Source organism: Leucoraja erinacea, chromosome 1, assembly GCF_028641065.1.
Source record: "Leucoraja erinacea ecotype New England chromosome 1, Leri_hhj_1, whole genome shotgun sequence".
Taxonomy (NCBI): domain Eukaryota; kingdom Metazoa; phylum Chordata; class Chondrichthyes; order Rajiformes; family Rajidae; genus Leucoraja; species Leucoraja erinaceus.
The window spans coordinates 83,447,291-83,469,071 of NC_073377.1; the positions used below are offsets into that span (position 1 = coordinate 83,447,291).

General features: G+C 43.5%; 1 protein-coding gene across 1 annotated transcript in view; it reads right to left on the reverse strand.

Moving 5' to 3' along the window:
• Window positions 1–20,510, reverse strand: part of zcchc4 (zinc finger, CCHC domain containing 4) — an 81,958-nt gene extending 61,448 nt beyond the window's left edge. The window contains exons 1-4 of the mRNA XM_055638062.1: window positions 20,374–20,510; window positions 12,999–13,117; window positions 8,776–8,858; window positions 2,776–3,051 (exon numbers count right to left, since the gene is read on the reverse strand). Coding sequence (XP_055494037.1) covers window positions 2,776–3,051; window positions 8,776–8,858; window positions 12,999–13,117; window positions 20,374–20,437 — 542 coding nt within the window. The 5' untranslated portion in view covers window positions 20,438–20,510. The remainder of the gene's footprint in view (window positions 1–2,775; window positions 3,052–8,775; window positions 8,859–12,998; window positions 13,118–20,373) is intronic.
• Between the last annotated feature and the right edge of the window lie 1,271 nt (window positions 20,511–21,781).

Sequence of the window (21,781 nt, forward strand, 5' to 3'; positions counted from 1 at the left end):
CTGACCAAATGGTGCCAGCACAACAACCTGGCTCTCAACATCAGTAAGACCAAGGAACTGATTGTGGACTTTAGTAGGGGAAGGATGAGGACCCACAATCCTGTTTATATCAATGGTGGAGAGGGTCAATAACGTCAAATTCCTGGGCATGCAGATATCAGAAGATCTTTCCTGGACCCAACACACCAATGCAATTGTAAAGAAGGCACATCAGCGACTCTACTTTCTGAGAAGATTACGGAGATTCGGCATGTCGAAGAAGATTCTCCTAAACTTTTACAGGTGCACGATAGAGAGCATTCTGACTGGTTGCATCGTGGCCTGGTTCGGTAACTTGAACATCCAGGAGCGAAAGGAAGAAGGTACAGGAGCCTGAAGATTGTAACGTCCAGGTTCAGGAATAGCTACTTCCCCACAGACATCAGGCTATTAAACACAACAAATAAGCTATGAGCTCTGAACTGCAAAAGACTATATTATTATTTGTTATTAGCACTATATTTGTTATTTATTGAACATTTTCTTTTTTTCCCTGTTATATACAATGTTTACATATTCACGTATTCTGTTGTGCTGCAGCAAGTAAGAATTTAATTGTCCCATCTGGGACATATGACAATAAAACACTCTTAACTCTTGAAAGTCAAAGCTAGTTTCTAGCTATAATTGATATTAGTGACATAAACTAAGATAACAGTAACGGTAGTGGGGAAGAAGCTTGAGTCGATTGTTAAAGATGTTATAGCAGCACATTTGAAAAGCAGTGACAGGATCTGTCAAAGTCAGTATGAAAATATGAAGGTGAAATCATGCTTGAATAATCTTCTGGATTTTTTTGAGAATGTAACAAATAGAATGGATAAAGGAGAGCCAGTGGATGTGGTGTATCTGGACTTTCAAAAAGCCTTTGACAAGGTCTCACACAAGAGACTTGTGTGCAAAATCAGAGCACATGGCATTGGGGGTAGTGTATTGACATGGATAGAAAACTGGTTGGTAGACAGGAAGCAAAGAGTAGGAATTAACGGGTCTGTTTCCGAATGGCACACAGTGACTAGTGGGGTGCCGCAAGGCTTGTTGCTCCTGCACATTTTTCTATGTTTCTAACTACCAATAAATAATTACATCTGGGAAAATTTAAAATATTTGATATACAAACTAGTGCAACACAACAGAATTGTGAATGTTGAATTTCAGGATTTACTACTTCTACTGAGCAAAATCTTCAATGATACTCCTTTTCATTGCATCCATAATGTATATTTTTAAAGAAACAGTAGTTTTAAGTCAAGTGTCATGCAGCTCTCACAACCAGACCTGGAGAACAGACTAAAAATAGAAAATGCTGCAGATACTCAACAAATCTGGCTGGAAATAAGGAGAAACAGTGAACGTTTCATGTCAATGGAATGTTCCAATTTTCCTGATTTTTTTTTTTCTGTTCAATTTTAATATGAGCTGGTGGGAGAATGGGAGTGCAGATGATATATAATGCCTAAGGAACTGTATCAAAACACCACTATTCATTAAGGTAAGAACAGTTCAGCAGAAAAACAAATATCCTTTTATCATTTTCTAGCACTTATAATCAAGCACTTATAATCAATCCTACCTTCAGCTTCAAGGAATACGACTCCACAATGACTTGCAAGAAACAGGGGAAGACGAAACCAGTGTACAGTACCAAAATCATTTATTCTACCAATTATATTTTACATGTGTAATGAGACCCATGTTCCAAGTTGCAACAAATGATGATCAGAAGCTGGTGGAACAGACATCGGATCCCACCTAGATCTATCTAATGGACTCCAATTTCTAATCCTGCCGTCAGAGATGTTCAGTCTTGGTTAACTGAGGATGTAAGTATTACTTTAAGTAAAAAGCAAGACTCCCCTGAAAATTATTCTCGTGTCCAAATCTGTTCATCATCTATATATTACTAAAACTCTGTTCTTGACCGGTTTCGGCTTTCTGTGCTACGGTTTCCGAGAGTACGCCGCCACGTACAGCCATCATTTTTGGCCACCTCGCTCAGAGCCCCCCTCCGCCTCGTGTGTGCCGAGGATTTTTCCCGTCAATGAAAATTGACAGAGATATTAATGTTTTTACAATATTCCCCATTCTCTCTGCTGCCCCTGCTGGAGGGAGGGGGAGCGACTATAAAAGGAAGTGGTGTGCCTCAATCAGGAAGTGGTGTGCCTCAATCAGTCTCTGCAAGTGGTGTGCCTCAATCAGAGTGGTGTGCCTCAATCAGAACTGAATGACACTGACAAATGTCCACAGCACTGTGAGTACCCTTAATTTGGTTTGAAAATGAAAATATGGTTAGAGGTAAAAAAAAGCCCCCCCCCCCCCCTCTTCCCCCCCCCCCCACTCTCCCCCCCCCCCCCCCCCCCCCTCTCCCCCCCCCCCCCCCCCCCCCTCTCCCCCCCCCCCTTCCCCCCCCTCCCCCCCCCTCCCCTCCATTAGCGTGAGTGCGGGAGGGGGAGGGGGTAGTTAGTGTGTGACGCTGCATGCCGCCTGCCCCCCCCCCCCCCCCCCCCACAACCACATGTTTGGGGGAACAGACCCAACGGGTCTGCACTTGGTCTAGTTTAATTCTAAAATAGATATTACGTTCAGAGTCCTACAGAATCTAAGGTTAACAGTCAGTCATGCATCATGGAAATTGTCATCACCATTGATCAGACTTGGGATGTTTAAGTGCAGGAAGATGAAAGAACTGTAGCTGCAAAGACTTTGTTAACAGTGACATTTGACAGATGAACATACCGTGGTGTTCCAACGCACAGCACTTTTCTGAATCCCAATGAAACAATTAAATCCAACAAGAATTGGCATGTGCGATCAGCAAACAAGTACTGAGCATTGGTCTTTTTGTTCTCAAGTGGGAGCAGCAATTTGCTGGGTCTTTTCAGCTGATGAAGAGACACATCGCCCAGCTGTTGATGAGATGTGTGCTTATCCCAGTCCGCGGGCAACAACAGAAGCTGGCAATCCAAACAGAATATCCTCTTTACCTCGGGTAAAGACACAAAGTGCTGATATCTGCGAGAAAAACAAAACATTAAGAAGCTGCATAAGTCACAAATTCTGCCTGCTTAAGTATGGCAACTTTCAGGTAAAATGTTAACATAATTCAATCATTCTGCAGTTCCTACGCTGTCCTTTGGTTTGAAATGTGAATTACAAGGTCTTACAGAAATACAGATTTTCTGAAATATTATTTTAACATACCTTAATCAAATTAATAAACTTCTCTGCTCATTTATAAACCAGATTCAATAAAATGATTACGGCTGCGTTTGAATATGTTACCATTTATCATGAATTAAATCATTGATATTTTATCACAAAGACCATTTTTGCTGATGTTTGGTATCCATAGGTTTTCGCTGAGATTATGTAGATTTCGTTGTTATGCTGGTTTTGCTCTTTAGTTATCCAATTTTTCAAATATCTATTTCAAAGGTATTCATTATCCATTATTCATTAGTGTTTTGAGACAAAGTATCCTTCATGAAACAATTGCAAACCTTTACAGCAGAACGTAAGGAGCCTGGACTGAACTTACTGGAAAAAAATTCAAAAAAATCATAGGCAATGCAAGTTCGAACCTCTAACTTGTGTGAGACAACACTCCTCAATAGTACCGACTCAAAATTCTCTCGTATGTGGAGACAAACTTTTATTCTGCTCAATAAAATATCTTTTGGCTGCTTAAAGTCTCATGACAAAACAATTTATGTACACCATATTTGGAAATTATACATGTTCAATGAAATTAATTTATCATATGTTTGGATACAACCATGCCTTATGGTATATATTACTTTACAGAATTTAAATAAGTGGAACAAATTTAGTCCAGTGAGCTGTGTTGGTGGGCACTTTGAGATTAGTGATCTCAATATAGCTAGATACATGAAGGAACCAGGAAATAAAAACATATCAGATGAAAATAGGAAAAACTTACAATAAATAGTTACATAGCTGGCCTCAAGTCGACTGCAGTGCTGATCACCAGAAAAGCCGAAACTACTAAGGTGAATTAAATTGGCTAGATCTTAAGTGTTTTGGTAAAATAATAAGAGTGATCAAATTGGGTTTTAGTTGTTTAAAGGAGTTGATATGGTGGGCACAGAATTACTTACACTGGTGATGAAGCAAAAATCAATGTTATATTTGGGTAAACCATACAGAGAATAATTAGGAAGTACTTCTACGAAGGGTAATAGAAATCTAAAATTCTCTCCCACAAAATGCCTTTGTGTATAAATCAAAAGAAATGTTTAAAACTAAGGTTGTTATGACTTCAGTTAGACAGTTATTCAATCCTCAATTAAGGATTGAAGAAGCAATATGGAGTCAAAATTCAAGTCGGCCATTGTCTACTTAAATGGTAGAACATGTCTGAGAGGCTGGATGGCCTTGCCAGTCTCCAGTGGGAAGTCCTATAAAATAAATTAAAAAAGTGTAAAACTCTCCTTGGCAAATCCACTGGGTGGCAGCAAAGGACAAACATTGAAAAATATTGTTACGTCAGTAAGTCCACACATTTTTAGTAGGTGAAGACAGTGAAAGAAGTTAGCTGCTGCAATGTAAACCGTGCCATAGGTTCACAAGTCCACTCTCTGCTCATTCCAAGTCAAATCCCTCACTCGAATGAAAGCATAGACCTTTTCCCCAATTTATTGCTTGGATGGTGAGAAATTGAGGCTCTGGTCAAGAATAAGGAGGAGGAATGGAACAGGTATAGGCAGATGGGAACAAGTTTGGAGTTTTGGGAACTGAAGAACACGCTAACGAAGGAAATCAGGAGGGCAGAAGGGAAGAAGGAGATGCTTTGGATGAGAATGTACAAGGCAAGATTAGTAAGTTTGCAGATGACACTAAAGTGAGTAGTATTGTAGATAGCAAAGATGGTTATCAAAATTTGCAGCAGGATCTTTATCAGTTGGGTAGGTGGACTGAGGAATGGATAATGCAGTTTAATACAGAGAAGTGTGAGGTGTTGCATCTTGGTAAATCTAACTAGGGTGGGACCTACACAGTGCATGGCAGGGCTTTGATGAGTGTTACAGAGCAAAGCATTCTAAGAGTGCAGGTACATAGTGCCTTGAAGGTAGCGTCATAGGTAGCGTGGTCAAGAAGGCTTTTAGCACATTGGCCTTCATCAGTCAGAGCATTGAGTATAGAAGTTGGAAAGTTATGTTACAGTTGTACAAGACAATGGTGAGGCCACATTGGAGTATTGTGTTTAGTTCTGGACACCCTATTGTAGGAAAGATGCCATTAAGCTGGAAAGAGTGCAGAGAAGATTTATGAGGATGTTGCCAGCACTTGAGGGCCTGACCGAGAGGGAGAGATTGAGCAGGCTAGGACTTTATTCCTTGGCAGGAGGATGAGCGGTGATCTTATAGAGGTTTGTGAGATCACAAAAGGAAAAGATAGGGTAAATGCACAGCGAAATTAACCCAAAGTAGAGAAATTAAGAACCAGAGGACATAAGTTTAAGGTGAGGGGAGAAAGATTTAACAGAAACCGGAGGTACAACTTTTTTTACACAAAGGGTGACGGGTATGTGGAGTGAGCTGCCAGAGGAGGTAGATGAGGCAGGTAATACCACAGCGTATAAAAAAAATATTTGGACAAGTACATGGATAGGACAGGGTTAGAAAGATATGGGGCAAATGCAGGCAGACTGGTGTAGATGGGGCATGTTGGTCGGCATGAGCAAGTTCGGCTGAAGGGCCTGTTTCCGTGCTGTGTAACTCTATTGTTGAACAAAAAAACTAAATTTTGATTCACAAATAACAGAAAGACAACACCACAGAGAGAGGCCATTCAGCTCAACTAATCTCTGTATATTCTATGCTAGATTAATCTCATTAACCCCTCTCTCAAAACTTCTCTTCCCAGATTTGAACCTATAAATTGTGTCAGCACAAGAGGGGTGTGGTTTTATGGAATATTATTTATTTGAATGAATAAATGAACGAATAAGTTTATTGGCCAAGTATTCACATACAAGGAATTTGCCTTGGCGCTTCGCCCGCAAGTGACAATATGACATAAAGTGACAGATAGGAATGATACATTAAACATTAATAATAAAACATTATTGATTAAACATGCAAATTAAATAAAATACCAGAGCAAAAGGAGGCTACAGAATTTTGGTTATTGAGCAAAGCTACTACTCGTGGGAAAAAAAGCTGTTTTTATGTCTGGCTATGGCAGTGGGGTCGCCTTCCTAGAGGGAAGTGATTCAAAGAGTTTGTGGCCAGGGTGAGAGGGGTCAGAGATGATCTTACCCGCTTGCTTCCTGGCCCTTGCAATGCAGCGTTCGTCAATGGAGAGAAGGTTGCAGCCAATAACCTTCTCAGCTGATCGGACGATTCGCAGCAGCCTCCGGATGTCGTGCTTGGTGGTTGAACCAAACCAGACCACGATGGAGAAGGTGAGGACAGACTCTACGATGGTCGTATAGAATTGGACCATCATTGCCTGTGGCAGATTGTGCTTCATCAGCTGCAGCAGGAAGTGCATCCTCTGTTGTGCCTTTTTGACTGTGGAGTCGATGGTAGTGCCCCACTTAAGATCCTTGGAGATGATGGTTCCCAGGAACTTAAAAGACTCCACAGATGTGACAGTAGTGTTGTTGATGGTGAGTGGGATGAGGGGAGGGGGAGCTCTCCTAAAGTCTACTATCAATTTCACTGTCTTAAGAGCATTGAGCTCCAGGTTGTTGCGATGGTACCAGGTCACCAGCTGTGTCACGTCATGTCTGTAGGCAGATTCCTCCCCATCCTAGATCAGTCCAATCAGGGTTATGTCGTCCGCAAACTTGAGAAGTTTGACAGAGGAGTCACTGGAAGTACAGTCATTGGTGTAGAGAGTAGAGGAGAGGAGAGAGTACGCAGCCTTGCGGTGCTCCTATGCTGAGGGTTTGCAGGTCCGAGATGTGCTTTCCCAGCCTCACATGCTGCTTCCTGTCTGTCAGGAAGCTGGTGATCCACCAACAGAAGGGTTCAGGCACAGTTAACTCGGAGTGTAGTAGCTCTGGCACAATGGTGTTGAATGCAGAGCTAAAATCAACAAACAAAATCCTCGCATAGATCCCCTGGCGGTCTAGGTGCTGGAGGATGAAGTGCAGGCCCAGGTTGACTGCGGCATCCACATATCTATTGGCCCGATATGCAAACTGCAGAGTGTCCAGCAGGGAGGTTGTGATATTTTTCGGATTGGCCAGCACAAGCCTTTCAAGAATCTTCATGACTACAGAGATCAGTGCCAGTAATCCTTGCCTTTTTGGGTAAAGGGATAATAATGGAGACTTTGAAGCAGGCAGGGACAGTACAGGTTTGCAGGGATTGGTTGAAAATGTCTGTGTAGCCCAGTTGTTCGGCACAGAGCTTGAGAGTAGAGGAGGAAACATTGTCTGGTCCTGGAGATTTCTGGCTTCTGAACAGCCTCTCCACCTCCTCTATTTTTATTGTTGATGATGGATAAGTGATGTTGTGCAGCACGGAGGGGATGGGTAATTGGGTGTGAAGTGGTGATTGGAGAGAGGTGGGTGGGAAAGGGTTCAGCCTTTGAAGAATGGAGTCTTGCTTTAAGTAGGTGTGAAGTGGCGAATGGGGAGGAGAGGGTGTAGAAGGATCCGTTCTTTGCAGACTGGGGTCTGGCTGTGTTTGTTGGGGAGGGGGGTACCAGGGTTACGTTTCTGCTTGTCAAACCTGCAGTAGAACACATTCAGGTCGTTGGTCAGATGACGATTGTCCAGAGTTGGGAGCTTTCCTCTTGTAGCTGGTGATTTCTTGCAAGCCTTTCCAAACTGAAGAGTCACTAGCTGAGAACTTGCTCCTCAACTTCTCAGAGTACCTTTCCTTGGCAGCTTGGATTCCTCTTCTCAGCTTGTACTTGGCCTGCCTTTAGAGGTCTGCATTCCCGCTCCTGTAAGCCTCCTCTTTAGACTGTCGGAGCTGTCCGTGTTCTGCAGTGAACCAGTGCTTGTCGTTGTTGAACCAGGTCCGGGTCCTAGTTGGAATGCAACTGTCCTAGCAAAAGCTGACATATGATGATACCGTGTCCGTATAGTCAAAGCAGGATTGTAGGTTCTCAATGCCCTCGATTGTCCACCTTTTCGTTGTTCTAACCACAGGCTGAGCAGATTTGTTTCTGCCTGTAGGTCGGAATAAGGTGAATTAGACAATGATCAGAGACCCGAACCTGCCCGGGGAACAGAACGATATGCGTTCTTGATTGACGTGTAACAGTGGTCGAATGTTCTCTCCCCTCTGGTGGGGCAAGTAACCCAAAGTCTGTACTTTGGAAGGTCACGGCTGAGGTTTGGTTTGTTAAAGTCCCCCAAAACAATGACCATGGAGTCCAGGAAGTCACTCTCTACCCTCATTACCTGGTCAGCGAGTTGCGTTTACATCTCACGAGCTCAGGCATTTTCCCTAAATTGAATCATCTGTCCCTTTTCAGAAAAGCCAGTTTTCATCTTTTAACATCAAAGTTGTTACACCTATCCCTCAAGCTTATAGTGTCATTTTCTCTTTTGCATTCCCAACTTTTCCTGGGGCAAAACACCACAGATATTTAAGAACAACAGTGAAAGAGAGTGGGTGGTATTTGCTGATCTCCACTGGCATTTTTGAGGCAGTATATGTACTGATTGGTTCCTTAGACTCGTGCTCTGCTAAGAATCTTACTTGATAATGTCAATTTTTTATCACAATTATCAAGGATAAAATTAATTACCTCTCCACATATTGCTTGTGAGTAAATGGTGGCTGTCGGCTTTGATTAAATTCTTCTCTTGCTAACAGCCGGGCTACTGACACCTGGAAATGACAATTGGATATTAGCATTAATTTGGGGAACCACCATGAGGTTTGGAGGGGGGGGGGGTGTTTGAAGGGTAAGAACAAATGAGGATGCAGCGTGGGGGGACCGTTGTGAGGGAACATACATTGGGTATGCAAAACAAGGAATATCACTGTGACTTGGCACAATATTCATTCATTCATTCATTAATAAATGATATACTTTCCGCATGCTCTTTCTTCATATTGCTGCTCATTTCACCCTTCAGATAGTTATCCAGTTGAATTATTAAATCTTCTCATATTACAATTTCATTCAGTACATTCTACACAATAACTTGGCCTGGATCAGGTAAGTTTGTTCTCTTTTTATCCCTGGCTCTTCAAATCATTTTACATTTTCTGGTTACCAAATCTTTTTGCACAATAAAACAGCTTTCCTTATAACTTTTATTGATTTTGAACAGGTGTACAAAATATCCAGTGCTCGCACACCTCCTGTCTCTGTGCACACTTTAAAAAAAGTAGCATTTAGTCTGCCTCCCTGTCCTATATAATCATTTCAAATTGATCAACACTAAATTTCATCTCTGATTTGTCTCCTATTTCACTTCTGTATTTTCTGCCTCAACAAGAAGCAACCTCGGATTCCCACAAAGCATAGGAACTACAGATGTCATATCACAAATCACACATGTTTATAAAATAGAACAGTAAAGCACAGGAATAGCCTTTTGGCACACTATGTCTTTGCCAACCATGATGCCAATTTCCAGCATTTTGTGCCTTTCTTTGATAAGCCAGCATCTGCAGTTCCTTGTTATTACATGATGCCAGTTTAAGCTTGCACATCTAGCTGTATGTGGTCTATATCCCTCCATTCTCTGCCAATTCACCTGCCTGTCAAAATGCCGCTTAAACATTGCTATCATTGCCCCACTTTTATACTAAACACCCTGAGCGATGAAGGAAAGTATGGAAGTGTACCCCAAGATCATTCAATGTCGTTGCTCCCAAGGGTCCAGCAACTTACAGTAGTTTCCTCTTACAATTGACCTCCCAGAGAGCAACACCTGTCTAAATTACACATCATCTGCCATTTCTCTGTCCATATTTCCAAATGCTTTATATTGAATTGAATCCTTTATTTGTCATTCAGACCTTTCGGTCTGAACGAAATGTTGTTGCCTGCAGCCATACATGTAATAATAACAACACACAATAAACACAAATTAACATCCACCACAGTGAGTTCACCAAGCACCTCCTCACTGTGATGGAGGCAAAAGTCTTAGAGCTACTGTCTCTTCCCTCCTCTTCTCCCTCTGCGCTGAGGCGATACCCCACCGGGCGATGGTAAGACAGTCCCGCGGTTCAAGCTCCGCGGCCCGGGGGTGGTCGAAGCTGCCGCCCTCCAGTCCAGCGGACGCAGCTGTTGCCATGGAAGCTCCGGAAAACAGGCACCATCCTGTGACCTGCGAGCTCCCAACGATGTCGTCCACTGGCCCGCGGCCGAGCCCCGGATTCAGGTCGCCGCGTCAGCCACCGGAGCACCGTCTCCGCCCCGCACCGAGCCGCCCAAACGAGAGCGTCTCAGCCCCGCACCGGGCCGCCCTCACGGGAGCGCCTTCCAGCCGGGACCCAGGCCGGGACCTCACGCTGAATCACAACCTTCCTCACTATCCACAACTCTGCCAATTTTTGTGGAGATTGACACAAAATGCTGGAGTAACTCTTCTCGAAATCAGACTTTGTTCTGACCCGAAAAGTCACCTATTCCTTTTCTCCATAGATGATGTCTGACCCATTGTGTTATTCCAGGATTTTATGTTTATCTTCAGTACAAAACAAGACTGCAGTTCCTTCCTACACATTTTATGCACCAATTTTTGTGTTGTCTAATTGGACCACCTATATTTTTATCCGAATCATTTATATTCATTACAAACAATGGCGATCCCGGCACTGATCCTTGTAGAACACAATTGGTCACAGATCTCCAGTCAGAATGATATCCCTCCATACCTACCCTGCCTTCTATGGCCACGCCAAATTTCTATCCAATCTACCAACTCTACGTGGGAGTGGCGGCGCCTAACGGCAGAGGCTCGACTACCGTCGTCTGTCTTTTTTTATTTTTGTCTTGTTAAATGTATGTCTTGAGTTAGTTTTTATTATTTTTTTATAGCTGTGTATATGTGGGGGGTGGTGGGGGGGCTGTGGGGAAAACCGTTTAAATCTCTTCCCTGTGCGGGGACCCGACTATTCCCTGTCGGGTCTCGGATGTCGTTGGACCTAACATCGTGGAGCCGGCAGCGACCTCCGGCTGGGACTAACCTGGGGGCTCCAGTTGCAGAGCCTGCGGAACTGAGATCGCGGAGCTGGCCAACTTCAGAGCGGGAAGAGCTGTGGTGGCGTGCGGCTGCGACCTGACTTTGGAGTTCGGAGGCACCGGCCGCAGACCCGGTGGACGGGTACATCGGGAGCTCCAAGTCCCTGGTGGGAGACCGCTTTTCCGAGCTCCGCAACGGCGACTTCTCCCGCTGGAATCGCGGGTTTAAAGGACATGGAGCCGGGGCCTAACATCGCCCGGCGTGGCTTAAATGGCCTCAGGACTTACCATCGCCCGCCGGGGGCTTTAACATCGGAGCCCCAGTTCGCCTCGACACTGCAGTTGGACTGCTGGACCACGGGAGAAGGAACAAAGGGAAGAGATAAAGACTTTGCCTTCCATCACAGTGAGGAGATGTTGGAGACTCACTGTGATGGATGTTTATGTAAACTGTGTTAAGTGTGGGTCTTGGATTGTTTTGTAATGTAAAAAACTGTAGAAATGATATTTCGTTCAAACCTAGGTTTGAATGACAATAAATCTTATCAAATCAAATCAAATCTACATAAATCCCCATTTGCTTAAGTCTTCTGGATCCGCCCACCATAAGGGATCTTGTTGAAAGTCCATGTATCCATGTATCCAACATCCCCATCTACCCACATAAATCATCTTCATTAACTCCTCAAAAAACTCAATGGTTTGTAAGACATGACCATCCATGCTGCCTGTCCCTAATAAGTTTAGTAAGTGCAACCTCTCAAAATTTCCTGTTATTCAATTATTTACATGTCAGATTTTTATTTAGTGCTGTTCAAACCCCTTTGTGTTGATAACTTCCACTTAGTTAAATGCTAATTATATCCCCTTAAAATTAAATAAACACTGTATTCATGTACATATTTACGTAACAACTTATTTATTGTTGTTTTTACATCTCCTTCCTCTCTGTAGTAAATTCTAACCAAATCCCCATCTTTTGAAATTATCTGAGTGTACACTGATACCTCAATTCGTGTTCAGAATCCAATACAGAAATGAGTGTTTATGGAATCACCACTGAAAGGGATCTTTATAGCGTTATAAATAAAGATGACAGGGCTGCTGTGCAAGAAATCTGGGCAATCCCCTGTTCACCCTGCTGCTGCACACTGTTGTACAAGCCAGGAATCCAGCAATGAATTGCTTACAGCCCAGTGTGGAGAAGATGATAGTTCCAAAGAATGTAGTATAAAAACATAGTTGGGCGTCATTATCATGGAAATCAATACTACCCTAGAATCTGAGAGGTGGCCAAATACACATCTTTCCTCTACCCCCAAAATCTCTGAAACTTTCTGTGGGTTGGACTAAGTATACATTTAGTGTCTTCTTGCAACCAAGCACTGTAAAATGCCACACCATGATATAAACTTTAAATCCACATTCTAATCTGGCAGTAACATCGCATGTGCTTTAAAAAATATTGCAATGTATTGATCCATGAGGAAAAATATTGGTAGGTGATCAAAGCTCAGCCAAAGAAGTATGTTTTGAGGAGGTAAGCAAAATCTTAAAAGAGCACAGAAGAGAACACAGGTGAGGGGAAGAAATATGAACCATCATAACTTCAGGCTTGACCTCCATTGTGGCAGGATTAACTTTGGCAATAAACAAGAAGCCAATGCACATACTCTTTCACTCAGAGCTGTGTTCCTATCATGTAAGACTTTGGGCATGGATCAAAGTGTTTCCTGTTTTTACAGACTTGGGAAAAATAGATTACATCTCAAGTAGCCTGACTAAATTTGTTCTGAAAGTGTGGCATGTTTACTATTTTTCCCTACCTTCTCATTTTCCCATTGGAAGAAATTGCAATCCTTTCGGTCTCTGCAGGCTGAACAGGCATAAAATCTCCTCGTTTCCTGTTCCTTACGATTTATCTTTGCAAACAACAAAGTTGGACCTGAAACCAATACAAAGAAGAAATACATTTTATTAAACAATAGAGTTGAACTTGTATTGCTCTCTTAGAAAAATACATGAGAAGTAGGTCAGTGTATTTCTAGTGCACAAAAAGGAGGTCAATAATTTATCTTTGGTGAAAAAGTGGGTCACATTATGGATTAGTTGAATGAGATCCAAAAAATCTCAATAGCGCAACTTCAATGTATTTGGGGAAGAGTACTGAGAAGATCATAGCGGTGGTACAAAAATTGGAAAGTAATTCAGTGCTTGCTCAATTGGTGCTTTTTATCTCAATAAAAGAAATACCAACATAATCTTGAATATGATCTTTGGTAACAATACATGACAAAACCCACACATTTATCTAAGAGAAAAAAGAAAGTCAGCAAAAATGGAAGAGTTAACATAATGCAAACACTAGCAAGCAGGTTAGGAAGCATGTGTATCAGTAGTGCAGGTTCCATTCATAGATTATGCATCTCCTGAGCTACTCCAAACCAGAATGGAGCAGATGCAGCCATAACCACCTTGTATTAGTCTCAATTCAGCATGGTGCATCACTGGAATACATAATTCCATTCCAACATCCTGGTTCCCTGTGCAATCAAACATTGCATCTCTTTCAAGCCACCTGCATTCGACAGCCCTTCATGAAATCCAATGAAGATATAATCTCTCCTTTTGTTGGGATTTAAACAATGTCTCCTCCAGCATTCTACACCATGCAAACCCTTCTGGAACTATAGTGTAAATTATAGTCCTGTAAGCTCCTTCAACCCTGGAGCAGACTGCTGGGTACCAGCATTTGTAACTGAATAAAGCATAGGCTGCAGCAATTAAATTGCAATTAATCCCAATGCAACTGATATTTCGGCATAAGTAGATGAAGAGAAATTAACTAGAAGCCAAAATGGATTGAGATAGTGAAGATTTGTAATATTCTCTCCCAAAGCCATGGATGTTCACCCGTTATATTATCCGGCATGATCATTGATTAATGCATCTTTATGAGGTATCTGAGGATATGGACCAAAGGAGTGCAAATGGAAATGAACAATAGATAAGTGATAGACAAAAATGCTAGAGTAACTCAGCCAGTGGCAGCATTTCATTCCTTTTCCCCAGAGATGCTGCCTGACCCACTGAGTTACTCCAGCATTTTGCGCCTACCTTCAATTTAAACCAGCATCTGCAGTTCTTTCCTACACAATAGATTAGTGATGTTTTGATAATAAATCGTAGGACAGGTTCAAAGGTCTGGGCAACATTTCCTAAATATTTTGCTCAGAGGATGGTGGGTTGGGGGGAGACAGTGGTATAAAAATTCATTTTGTTGTACCATGTGCAATGACAATAAAAAGATTCATTCATTTGCAAATTACCACAAAGGAGCCTAGTGGCAACACTTAAAGAGCTATGAATTAAGGACATTGAAAGTTGCAGTAAAATCTGTCTGGGATAAAGAGGGCAGTTATGCACAGTGACTCAGAGTGCCTTAACACAAGTGTTTCTCTTCTGGGAGTATGTCTGTTCATTTACGATTATTTCCATACAATGCTGGACAACTGACAAATTTACATATGGTAGCAAAGATACATGATAAATAATTCTAATGTTTGAGGGGGAAACGGTCCCCCCATCCAAATTTTCAACTCAGAAGCGTTCCAAATCCTCAGAGCAGCGGATGGTCAAGGGAATCGACATTCCAACGATTTTACAGAAGGGATGAAAACACAGGTTAAAAACAAAATGAGAGGGGGTTTTCAGCTTTACTTTTCCTGTGTAATATCAGGGACTCCATCAACACAGCCAGCATATTTATTTCTTAATGTTAAAAATAAAATAATGAATTATTTAAAAAAAATTACTACACATAATTTCATATATGTAGAATGATGCAATGGACAGAGAACTGTGGCATTTCAATATTCTGAGTGTAAAGGGCCTGTCCCACGAGCATGCGACTCCATGCGGCAAGCGCGACCTAAAGGGCCGGTCCCACCAGCATGCGCCTGCATGCGGCAAGCGCGACCAACGTCGTCGCTTGAGCCGTACGGCCTCGCGGGGCAGGTCCCACTTCAATCGCCGGAGCCGTATGGAGTTGTGCGGAGCTGGTCCCGATATCGCGTGGGGCTCCGAAAAACTGACCGTAATTAAAAATTCCGCGCGGCAACGGCCTACCTGGCCCGCAGCCACCTCGACACCGTGTCACTCACTCGACCTCCGCGCAGACCTCCGCGTGGCTTCCACTTCTGGTTTGGTCGCGCTTGCTGCATGCAGGCGCATGCTGGTGGGACCGGCCCTTTAGGTCGCGCTTGCTGCATGCAGGTCGCATGCTCGTGGGACAGGCCCTTTATAATGTGATCTATTTTTCTCCACTGCCAGTTCAATATCGTAAATTTAAGAAAAAACAGTTTGAATGGACGAATACCCAGAAGCAGCCTTCGATCAAACTCAAAAAGTACAGGTATTCCAACTGACCATCCTGCTGCTAAAATCAGTCTGTGCAGTTCAAGCAAATTGTGGATGCTGAAAATCTAAATTCATATCAGAAAAACTGGTTTTGTGTAAACCAGCATCTGTAGTTCCTTGTTGCTACTTCTTCAGAAAAGAGTTGTATTTATTATTGCATCTATTTTCATCGCATACTGTGTATTCTATGAGCTTCAAGCAAACTGTGAATTTCATTACATCCAGCTGCATATGACAATAATCTGAATATAAAAAGTTGATCAGTGAGCTGATCAGTCCAAAAATTGTTATATGTTTCAAGTTTACAAATATTCTGCACTTCAGGAAAACTTGAAGAAAAGTAAAATAATAACTAAATTAATCCAGAAACATAATTTATAGGTTTGAGTCAGGCCATTGTGCTTGAGAATTGAGTCATTTGAATCTGGACATGATGTCAGACACCATCAGAGCCATATTGTCTTGAAATCTATGGACCTATTTCCTGCTTTGCAATAGAAACATATTTATAACTACTGTGCTTATGTTTTTGTTACAAATGCCAATAATGAGGGGAGAAAATATAAATAAATATTTGGATAAATAAAATTTAGCAATTCTCCCCATCTTGATTTCAGCATTAAGTATGGTAACAATAGACGTTCCACCTAATGATTGGCGAGTCAGATAACTTAGAATAATTCTGAAACAAAACAGACAATAAGAAAAACACAATAAAGGTGATGAACAGGGAGAACCGGTTTAATAACACCTTTACGGGAACGTTGCAGAACCACATTTGGAGTATCGCGTGCAGTTGTGGTTGGCCCATTGCAGGAAGAATGTGGAGGCTTTGGAAAGGGTGTAGATGAGGTTTACCAGAATGATGCTTGGATTAGGGGATATTAGCTACAGGGAGAGGTTGGACAGAGTTGGATTGTTTTCTCTGTAATGCAGGCGGTTGAGGGGTGTCCTGGCAGAAGTATATAAAATTATGAGAGGCATAGATAGAGAGTTAGAACCTTTTTTCCAGGATAAAAAAAATGAAATACAAGAGGGTAGACAAAAATGCTGGAGAAACTCAGCGGGTGAGGCAGCATCTATGGAGTGAAGGAAATAGGCATTTCGACCCGAAACGTTTCCGATTTCCTTCGCTCCACAGATGCTGCCTCACCCGCTGAGTTTCTCCAGCATTTTTGTCTACCTTCGATTTTCCAGCATCTGCAGTTCCTTCTTAAATACTAGAGGGCATAGCTTTAAGGTGAGAAGGGCAAAGTTTAAAGGAAATGTGTGGTGCATGTTTTTGTTTAAATAGAGGGTCAAGTTTTCATTTTAAAGCTTTTCACTGTACCTCGGTACACGTGACAATAATATAAATGAATTTTAGATAGGCATATGGATATGCAAGGAATGGACAGATTTGAATTATGTGCAGACAGACAAGAGTTGGTCTTGACATTATGTTCGCAAACCCAATTATGCATTTTTTTAAACTAGAAAATAAAATGCTGGATCAGTAATAGAATTAGTTAACTAATTATTTTCAGAAGTCATTCAAAACTCTTCTCCCAGTCTCTTAGTTTAGTTTAGAGATACACGTGGAATCAGGCCCTTCGGCCCACCGAGTCCGCACCGACCAAGAGAGAGTTAGATTTAGCTCTTAGGGCTAAAGGAATCATGGGGAAAAAGCAGGAACGGGGTACTGATTTTAGATGATCAGCCATGATCAGCCCTTTATTGAATGGTGGTGCTGGCACGAAGGGCCAAATAGCTTACCCCTGCACCTATTTTCTCTATGTTTTCTATGTTCCATGACCAGCTTTTCCGGCACATTAACACTATCCTACACACACTAGGGACAATTTACATTTATACTAAGCCAATTAACCTACAAACATGTACGTCTTTGGAGTGTGGGAGGAAACTGAAAATCTCGGATAAAACCCACGAGGTCACGGGGCAAACATACAAACTCCGTACAGACAGGATCAAACCTGGGTATCCGACGCTGCAAATTCAGCCTCAATCCATCCATAGGCAGCAACCTTACCGCTGTGCCACCCTATGTGCTTCACAAAGCCCCTTATTTGAAAACGTTGAATCTTAGTTTTGGAACCCTTTAACCTCTTTGAGGTTCCCAACCAAAGTTTGACAATGCATGTGGTTTACATAAACGTTCCTTTATAATTTCCTTGCAACCTGGATATTTGTTTATAGATGGGTCAGGGAGCGAGAGTTCAGAAGCAGCTGCAAACAGATGCTATGCAATTAAACTGAAACTATTGTAGTAAAAAAAGGCGTTGCACAAACAATTTTGCATATTTCCACATCACTCCATTCTACAATACTTCCCTGGGCCTTAAGGGTCTGTCCCACTTGGGCGCATTACGCGCGCATGGTTACGTAAGCAGTGACGCGAGGTCACGCGTGGCGCCCCAAGATTTTGGGATGTACAAAATCTTTGCGCGCTCTGCGTGATGCGTAAATGATGCCCAAGTGGGATAGGCCCTTTACTGTGCAAGTTCTGTCCTGGTTTAATTGTCCAAACTACAAAGCACTGCCTCATGCAAACCGTCGTCAAATTTTCCGAGTTACCATTCAACAGGGATCTGGCATTCTTTGGCATACTTCATAGTTGCCTTCTCCAACCCCCTCCATCTATCCCCTCCCTGCACTGCTTGCTCAGATAACCTTTCTTTTGTGGTCCAGTATTCTATATAACACTAATGCAACACTGCAAAATTTTGACCCTGGATATAACACATTGCTATAGGTAGACCAAAAATGCTGGAACATCTCAGCGGACCAAACAACAGTGGAAGAAGGAGCACCGATCACGGGTACAGCACATTGGTTCACAGGTCTAAAAATCCTCACATCTGAAATGAACAGTCTGACAGTTCTGTGCCAAGGAAATAATCCCCAACTATCACCCACACCTCAAAGACTGGACTCATCAATTCCCTTTGCCACCACCTTAACCTAGTTGGGAATTATTTGGAGGAGAGGCTGGGTAGCGGAGTGATTGGTGACCTGCCACCACATGAATGGACCTGACTGGAGCCACCCCACGGAGCGCAGCTCACAAGCCCCAGAGATCAGGGGTTTTCAGGATGAAACATCACTCACTCATCCTGCCCTATTCGATCCATAGATACTGAACATTACTGCTGTGTATGCTTGTAAAACCAGTGTCCAGTTCAGTGACAGATGATCTTGCAAGACAGAATTTGTTATAAATAAATTTTGACTGACCTAAACTGTCATCCAAACTCCTGAACAGACTGTTGCCCCTCAGACAAGTGAATTCTCCGATCTCAAGGACTAGTCCCACCATCCATTCCTTCTCCCAAGATGCTGCCTCACCCACTGCCGTCTCCAGCATTTGTGTCCAAAGGATTCGAAAAGACTACCAGTGGCCAGCAATGTGCGATACAACTGCTTGGAGAAATGTAGGGAGGGTTGGCGTGCATGTAAGAATTTTTTTATTTGCTTATGTGTTAATTTCTTACAGTGATTTTTAGGCTTTTTGGCTCAAAGGCAGCGATGGCAACCTGAAATGGTTGCCCGGGTGGCAATTTCAATTGTTGTAAATGAGACCATTAGGCAAGTTGACAATTGATTGGCACCTTAAAACTACATTTTGCCTCTAACTCTCTACCGATTAGACACAGGCGGGTGGAGAATAGGAAGGACAAAGGTCTTATCTTTTGGGGCAAAGTGACAGGCTCAGAACAGCAGCAGCAGCAGGCTCAACTCATCGCATCTCCCGCAGTGGGAAGGAACCTCCAACTTGTCAAACTCCCTCCTCCCGGGCCTCGGCATGCGAGAGGGGTTGTGAAAGTTCCTGATAATGGCACAAAATGTTAGTGGCTCATCATCATTTGGGGAAGCAGTGTGCAAACAGATTACTATAGTCTAGAGGTCAGGGATCAGTAAAAGCTGTCACGGTGAGAAAGGTGCCCATTGACAAATACCAAGGCAGCGGGGTTTGTGTCCGAGGACCACTGACTCCAAAGCTGTGAATTTGATCCAAACCCCCCAAGTAAATCTGGCCAAACATGAAGTGTTGGAGTAACTTAAATGGCCAGGCTCTGGAGGGTGGAGGGACTGGATGGGTGACATTTCAGGCCCCCCCCACAGATAGAATCACAAAGGTGGAGTAACTCAGATCCCGCAATCTCTATGGAAAAGCCGGACAAACCCTTCTTCAGGACTGTATTCAGTAGAAAGGTAAATCCGAGTGGGGTGAGACAAAACCCTCCATAAGTGAGGGATGCTATTGGTTTATTTGATTTTACTGGCCTGTAGGGGTAGATGTGGAGCCAAAAGGGTGTTTCATACTGAGTGAAATGCTGGTACCCGCTGAATTACTCCATTCAGCACTTTTACAAACTTAAGATCCATGCATCTACAGTTCCTTGCACCTCAAACAATCTGGCAACCAATGATGCTTTTATTCCTGACATCCAGTCCATGTAAGACACGGTATACTGGAGTAACTCAGTGGGACGGGTAGCATCTCTATAATGAATGAATGGGCGACGTTTCGGGTCCAGACTTTTTTTAGTCTGATGATCCATTCTTTCTCTCCAGAGATGCTGCATGACCCGCTGAGTTACTCCAGCATGTTGTGTCTATCTTCGGCGTGCAACCAGCATGTGCTACACATCCCAGTGTGTTGTAGACCTGCTGTTCCACACTCCCTCGCCCGCCGTCTGAATGGAGGCGGCGGGGACAGCAGCCACCCACTCACCCACCCACTGCGGTTGTGCAGCTTCCACCTTCATTCTCTCTCCTTACCATGTGGGCAGAGGGGAGCTGGGGACTCGGCTCCCTGGTTGAGGAGCAGCTCGATGCCCGCCATGGCCGCCGCTGCCGCTGCCGCCGCCGCCGCTCGTTAGCCCAGAGGCCGCGAGTCCAGACCGCAGACCCAGGCCCAGACCCAGACCCAGGCCGCGCGCGCCCCGCTCCCTCCCCCCCCATTTGTTCCACAACTGGAAGCGCGTGTGTGCAAAGGATTACTATAGTGTAGAGGTCAGGGATCAGTGAAAAGCTCGGGTGAAATGATCAAGGTGCCCATTGCATGATACATATTTGTAACCACTGACTGAAAGCTGTGAATTTGATCCACCCACCCCCAATGTAAATCTGGCCAAACATGAAGTGTTGGAGTAACTTAAATGGCCAGCGACGTCACGCGCGCGTCCTCCCTCCGGCACCAAGTGCGCAGCTGCAGACGCTGTATCAGCACCAGCGACAGTTGCCCAAAGTGAAAAAGCTGCTCTTTATTTGCTCACGTTATTAATCTCTTAATTATGGCGGAACGATATCATTTCTATAAGGTCAGAATTAATTGCCGGATACTCAGAAAAAAAAACGAGCTCCCGGAGAAAACCTACACGGACGTGGTGAGAACATAGAAAAATAGGTGCAGGAGCAGGAGCAGGAGCAGGAGCAGGCCATTCGGCCCAAAGATCATAGAGCGGATGATCTTTGATTCGGTCCCTTCGAGCCAGCACTGCCATTCAATATGATCATGGCTGATCATCTGAAATCAGTACCCCGTTCCTGCTCTTTCCCCCATATCCATTGATTCCGTTAGGGGTTGGACAGGCTAGATGCAGGAAGATTGTTCTCGATGTTGGGGAAGTCCAGGACAAGGGGTCACAGTTTAAGGATAAGGGGGAAATCTTTTAGGACCGAGATGAGGAAAACCTTTTTTCACACAGAGAGTGGTGAATCTCTGGAATTCTCTCCCGCAGAAGGTAGTTGAGGCCAGTTCATTGGCTATATTTAAGAGGGAGTAGATGTGGCCCTTGCGGCTAAAGGGATCAGGGGGTATGGAGAGAAGGCAGGTACAGGATACTCAGTTGGATGATCAGCCATGATCATATTGAATGGCGGTGCAGGCTCGGAGGGCCGAATGGCCTACTCCAGCACCTATTTTCTATGGTAGCCCTAAGAGCTAAATCTGACCCTCTCTTGAAAACATCCTGTGAATTGTCCTCCGCTGCCTTCTGTGGCATTGAATTCCACAGATTCAAATCTCTCCGGGTGAAAACGTTTTTCCTCATCTCAGTCCTAAATGGCCAACCCCATACAAATTCCGTACAGACAGCACCGGTAGCCAGGATCGAACCTGGGTTTCTGATGCTGTAATGGGCCTGTCTCACTTCGGCGACTGTCAAGTTGCCCAGCAACTGGAACG